The 6454-nt window shown below is 40.5% G+C and overlaps 1 protein-coding gene across 1 annotated transcript; it reads left to right on the top strand.

Annotated features, from left to right (window-relative positions):
• Nucleotides 1–37: 37 nt before the first annotated feature.
• On the top strand, nucleotides 38–6454 carry LOC104950055 (chromosome-associated kinesin KIF4-like). The gene is made up of 12 exons (XM_010776504.1): nucleotides 38–158; nucleotides 718–824; nucleotides 2313–2410; nucleotides 2828–2957; nucleotides 3062–3232; nucleotides 3326–3442; nucleotides 3542–3619; nucleotides 3892–3996; nucleotides 4254–4409; nucleotides 4692–4805; nucleotides 5288–5398; nucleotides 6142–6454. Exons 1-12 carry the CDS (start codon nucleotides 38–40, stop codon nucleotides 6373–6375), a joined length of 1542 nt encoding a protein of 513 aa, XP_010774806.1. The 3' UTR covers nucleotides 6376–6454.

The following is a 6454-nucleotide window of genomic DNA, read 5'->3' as shown; positions in this document are numbered from 1 at the left end:
TTCCTATCCTGTAGGACAAAACGATGATGACGTTGTGATGGACATGCAGTCGCTCAACGAGGAAGGACAACCAGAAAAGAAGAAAAATCAATCAACGAAGACAAAGTCAGTCCTCCAGTTGAAGCTGAACAAACTGACCATGCAGATCGGCAAAGCAGGTACTGATTATATTAAATCATATCATTGTTTAGCCTTCTATTACAGTTTGTAACCTTAATAACTTAAATACATGATTATCTGTGCACATAAAACTTAGACACACATGCACACATGTATCTCTCTCCTTTAGTCTAATAATACAAATCACAACTGTCAAAAAACTACCATACATCATGAGTTCTATGAGTGGTGAAACAATGACCTCCCAGTCCTCCCACTCACATACAGCGGTGGTCCTCTTCCCTTTTGAAGATCAATGTAGACACTCCATTGATAACTCATCGTCATCTCATGAGAAAAACTGGGTTTTAGTCTCAGTTTGGTCTCTGCATGAAAACACTTTTCACTGCTCATGAATTTTAATGTAAGCATATATACAAATTAAGAAGAAACCCCACCCTACATTTAAGAAATAGATAAAAAAATGCTGAAAGAAGGGGCTCAAAACAACAGAGAACAGCTGTGTTCTAGCTGTTTTCAAAGACTATCAGAGTTACATCTTCATCATTATTTTTGCCCTTAAGTGTGTCTAAGCTGTGTCTGTTCATCATTACTCAGGTATCATCGACAGCACTGTGCTGGAGAAGAGGCAGGTTGTCGCGGTAACTGGAGATGGAACAAATGATGGCCCTGCCCTCCAGAAAGCAGATGTTGGCTTTGCCAAGGTAACTATTGGTGCCGATGTCATCAGACTGATTCTTATTGCAAACTTTGTAGCATTATTACTGTAACAAATTACCATTGATTTGTGAAACGGAAAATATAAAATGATTGATTCTGCATAATTCATGTTTTTCTACTATCAACCGTTTTAGACTATTCCTGTAAGAAAACAAATATTGATGAAGTGGAGCAGGAATGTTTACTTGCAGGAACTTGCAGAAGTTTATGTCTTCTGCAAGGACCATGCAGTTCCGGCTCACATTCTTTGTGGTCTGCGGCATCGTGGTCTTCACCGGGGCCTGTATCAACCAGATGACAGCCTCCTGACCCCTCTGCTGCCTACACGATGGGTGGATAGAATCACTTTAAATATTCACCCACACACTCACCCAGTTGCTAAAGAAGGCTGCTGAACTACCATAAGGTGCTGGACTGGCCACTGGGAACAATTTCATGGTTCAGTCTCTTTTTCCTCAAATATGGTAATAAATAAGATGGTGTATAAAATAAGAACATTTTAATTCGGAATCTGTTTTTCTTCTTTTAAACATGATAGATAACATTAAATGCATGGCATTCTAAATAGATTACTAGTACTCGTCAAACACAAAATTAAGAAACATTCATGGTCCAAAGATGTGGGTCTCTGTGTTCTTAACTTTATCAAACTGAGTGTTTTATATTGAATTTCATGGACATCTGTGATGCCCCTGTGGGTGCATCAGTAGAGAGGGTGTGGCTGTTCTGTCTGTGCTGCATTGGCACCTTGATTACAGTAACTCAGGGCACCTGGGTCTGGTGTCCTGCCCAGCTATTTAGAGCCTCTCTGCTCCTCTCTGCTCCTCTCTGTGCTCTCTGCTTTCTCCTGCAGGCACCCGGCTCTGATGAGTATATCCAGTGTCTATTTTTGACGTGTTTGTGCAAATAAACAACTTTTTCTACCCGTTAATGTGTTGTGTCACCCTTTTTGTTGTGGCCTTCTGAGCCAGGTCGCTACTTACATACTGTTACCGGTTAGTAAAAACCATGAATTAAGTGTTGTTGAAAGACTGCAGACAAAAAACAGGTTTCTGATTGGAGATTGAATCGATCTAGACTAAGCTACCGTTGTATCTAGGGATGCTCCGATCAATCGGCCGCCGAGTCTATCGAGTGTTGGAGATCCCTAAAATAGACAGTCCATAGTTTGTAGTTTTTATACAAACACTTATTTTTGTCCAGTTTCCGATCATATATATGGAACTCTGTGTGCTGTCGCCCCGAGCCAATGGCTGGTGTTTTTTGGTTTTCTGATTCTAAAACGTCATTGACAACAGGCTGAGATTCTCACGGCTGATTGGCTTTTGCGAGACATCGTCACGCCAGTGTTTCATTTACAGGCTGCAAACTAATTAAAAGAATCCACAAAACTGAGTAATCTACTTAACTGAATCCATTGCATATCAAAGTAAATCAATCAATGTCTTGTTTTGCGATGCCCTTCCATGCAGCGCCGGACCCTGATCATCTCTGAGCTGGAGACCCATGGGGCGCTGGAGACGCCTCTGACCAAACAGGTAGAGAACCTGGAGACAGAGATGGCCCTCAGGTGAGTCTGACAACCTGCACTCACTGCATTTCACATATTCCAAACATGTTAAGACCAGCATTCATCCTACTCTGCCTTACTATAGCTTGAATCACCTGCCTATCAATTGTCATTTACACAACATTAAATGATGCACAATAAAAAGTTATGTGTGCTTTTTGTTTCCAGTCATTCCTGTACAGATTTTGTGACTTTGTCAAACCACACTAGATTTTTAGACGACTAGTCAGTCACTTTTTTTATTGGTCCTTTTTTATGCTATGCTAAAGGATTTCTTTTCAAAATACGTTAGCACAACATCATTCTTAAAAAAAAAAAAAAAATCTTATGAGAGGGTTAGTTTATTTTGTTGACTAAGAATTTCTTCAGTCAAGACCAGCGATGAGCGATGGCTCAGAGTGATTCCTCTCTTCACAGGAATGCCCAGATAGCCGACCTCCAGCGGAAAGTCCTCGTCGCCGACAGCGAGGGGCGCCTGAAACAGCGCTTCGACTGCATTACAAGCATAGTGGATGCCAAGTGTGCCCTTAAGCTCCTCGTGTCTGAGGTGAGCAAGTACTCAAAGATGATTTCAAATCACATCGTAATGTATATTATTCATATGTTGAGTTTGTGTTTCTGAAAAACATCAACTGTTCCCGTTTCATTCAGCTGGTTTCTGCGAAAACCGCCAGTGGCAAGCTGGAGAGCGAGCTAAAACAGGAGGCGGGGAATGCTCAGGACCTGAGGAAGACCATGGCTGACGAGAGGAGCGTCATGTCCACCATGGACATGGAGCACCAGGTGCAGATGGTGGAGCTCGAGCAGAGGCATCAAGAGAAGGTGCTTTACTCCTTTTCCAATGTTCATATATCTTAGAGACATGCATACTTGGACATATCTGTTCTATACATCTGTTTGTCTTCCTTTGTACAGGTCCTGTACCTCCTTAACCAAATAAAGAACAAAACCATATGTGAAGAGTCGGCCGAAACAAAGGAGGAAGAGGAGAGCGCGAAGGAGAAGGAGCTGTTCCAGCGCCTCCAAATTCAGGTTTGTCTCCACTAAAAGAAGAGTGCTTGATCATACTTTAACTCACCTTTCTTTTAGGAGAAAACGTTCATCATATTGTTATTTGTAACATCATTTTAGGAAGAAGAGCTTGAAAAGCTACGAGGATTAAGAGAGCAGCACCAGGCGCTGTTGGAGGAGAATGAGCAGTGTAAACAGGTAACCGTATTGTTTATGTTAACATTATCGTCTTCCATCTGTTTCCATTCTTTTATTCTTTTAATGTCAAGTTAAAATATAAATGTAGAATACAAGTTACTATTGGATGCTACACTAATGAGATTGTTGACTTCAAATCAACTGGGGGGGAAAATACTTTTTTCTGTTTTGTAAAAGTGTTTTTCCCCATAGTGTCCCCATTAAGGCTTAATTATGACGACTTGTTTGAATGTAACCTCACTGTTCTATTTCTAAACTTTATTTTTCTGCAGAAAATCTCTTTGCTCAACCTGGCCAGTCATAAGAAGGTCCTCATGCCTACGGCCACCAACGGTTCCAACAATGCGGACGACTCGTTTGAGTACCTTCCTCCAAAGGTAAGTCGTGAAAGAGAGTCTTCCATCCTTTGGTTTTGAATGTCAATTGGCTCATGTAGGTTATTTCCCCCAAAGTCTGTGAACATGTTTGAGCCTGGACCAATGTTTCAAATGAAATACAATCTTATATCAAGAGTCAATGATTCTTTAAACAATATCTTGATATAAAATGAGATGTAGATATGAATGATCTTAAAGAGAACTTCATTTGAAGGTCTAAGTGTGTTTATTGCTCTTTGCTTTCCCTCCACCGTCAGCCCAAAGGGAGGCGCTTTACCACCACAGCCAAGGTGCAGCAGGACATGGACATCAACATGGACGAGCTGACGTCCGACGATGAGCAGAGTGAGGATGAGTGGCGCCCTGTGAAAGCTGGGACCCGCAGAGCCTCAAAAAAAACAAAAGCTACGGGGGTAAGACTATTTGGTTAATCTTCAAAACGGTTATTTGTTTATAGACGCTGACTCTGGACACGGCTTAAAGACCCTGCAGGGCAAGAACAAACCATAACCACGATATCAAATGCAATCCCACAGCAGAGTAGTGAGTAATAGTCCACTTTTGGTTCAGTTGAGAGGTTCATTAAACACATCATCCTGTTATATCTCTCTATAAAGGAAGGCTAGAAATGAACCTGCAAACTATGTGTGTGTGATTGGTGACTTGTGATGGAAATGCTATTTCTCTTTGTTCAGTGTGCGTGTAAAGGTCGCTGCAGTAACCGGTTATGCAGGTGCCGTAAAGGGAAGATGAGCTGCGGGGAGAACTGTCAGTGTGGCCGTGAGAAGTGTCGAAATATGGATCCCGAGGTAAATGATCTAATGATAAGATATTCAAAAATAAATTACAAAAGAGGGGAAACAATCCGTAAATATTTGTTAAATGTACTATTTGTATATAGGACTGTTTACAATACAATCTGCGCTTCTGTGTTTAGTAAAACCAATCTGGATTGATAAACTGAGTCAGAAGTTCAGGGTCATCGATGGAAAATAAAACTTCCAAACATATCCTCTATAAAAAATGTTATTTCGTAAAAAAATCCTAATAACAATTACTGGATTATTATACTAGTATTTATTACATCACCAATTTAGAATAATAATATTACATTTGAGTCAATTAAAATAAATACTTGAATAAACCATAATAGCCTGATACTAGTTTAAACGATTAATATGTAATTTGGCATTCATTTGCCACATACATGTTTCTTCTGTTCATTGTAAATAAAATGCTTTGATTGTTTTCATGAAATCATCGTTTTTCTAAAATGGTATTATCATTTTAGGATGGAAGTCAGGCAGACAGTGTTCGCAAAGACTCTCTTCAGGATCCCACTTCCTTCAGCCCGGACAACAGCACATTCTTCAAGCCGCCATCTTGTAAACCCACTAAGAAGGTAAAGCTGGTCAAATAGGAAGACTTGGCAATACACGGAATGATGTGCCTTTTTATAAAAGTATACTCAAGTGTCTGTGATGTTTGCTGTTATACAAATGTATTGCGTGTTTTGTACCATCATTGACTGCTTACTCCTCGCTCCTCTAAACCGGCCACTACTAAAACAGCTGCTTCAGTAGCATACGGCATTTCAGGCACAACAGAATAAAAAGAAAAGCCCTCTGGTCTCACTTTGAGCCTTTTTAATCTGCAGGTTAATTAGCCTAGAACACTGCGATCATCTGCTGCTGGTTTGTTAGAGGTTCCCAGAAACGCCACAAAAACAAGATTGATGATGATGATGCAGCCCTCGTCAATGATGCCCCAAAGCTATGAAACAAAATGCCTTTAGACATCAGGGAAGCCTGCTCGCTGGAAGTCTTTCAAAGACTTCTCAATGCTCTGATGCACCTACATTGTCACCTGCTTTGGTCAACCCAGTGCTGCCATTATTTTCAGTTGTAATCACAATGTGAATTTGCACTATTATACTATCTTAAATGTTAATCTATTTAATATTCTATGCTCATTTTATGTCTATTTTGTTGTCTTTCATTTGAAACTAATGTGATATACATTTTCTGTGACTCTTTTGTCAATGTCAATTCTCTGCTGTGAAGCACTTGGAAGGTGCTATACCAATCAAGTGTATCATTATTGTGTATTTGTATTATCTTATTAACTATTATTATCACTTTAAAGGTGCTAAAAGAACTCGGTGACATGGGACACACCACTGCAGACCTGAAGCTGGCACGGAAGCCTCTCCTGCCAGAGGAAGAGGAAGAGGAAGAGGAGGAGGAGGAGGAGGAGGTCACGGAGGAGGACACGGAGGACAGAACAACAGCCAGCTTCCTCAAGAAGAAGAAAAGAATCCTGACCAGCTTTCAGAACAGCTTCTTCTCTGGATGCACTCCCATCAGAGAGGAGTCTTAATCAGGGTACTTTATCCAACATCGAACAGCCTTTTAATGTTTTCACTCTGACCAGAGCTAAATAAAGTCTTACTTTCAAA

This window comes from Notothenia coriiceps, unplaced genomic scaffold (assembly GCF_000735185.1).
Source record: "Notothenia coriiceps isolate Sejong01 unplaced genomic scaffold, NC01 NC01_scaffold00000339, whole genome shotgun sequence".
In the NCBI taxonomy this organism is placed as follows: Eukaryota; Metazoa; Chordata; class Actinopteri; order Perciformes; family Nototheniidae; genus Notothenia; species Notothenia coriiceps.
Note: the sequence above shows the minus strand (reverse complement) of the source record. Positions and strands in the feature narration are given on the sequence as shown.

Excerpts from the sequence above, each read along its gene's own strand:
- LOC104950055 (XM_010776504.1), top strand. The coding sequence starts at position 38 with ATGGACATGCAGTCGCTCAACGAGGAAGGACAACCAGAAAAGAAGAAA. Across the intron at positions 159-717 it reads CATGCAGATCGGCAAAGCAG|GTATCATCGACAGCACTGTG; the intron begins GTACTGATTATA and ends ATCATTACTCAG. Across the intron at positions 2,411-2,827 it reads GAGACAGAGATGGCCCTCAG|GAATGCCCAGATAGCCGACC; the intron begins GTGAGTCTGACA and ends CTCTCTTCACAG.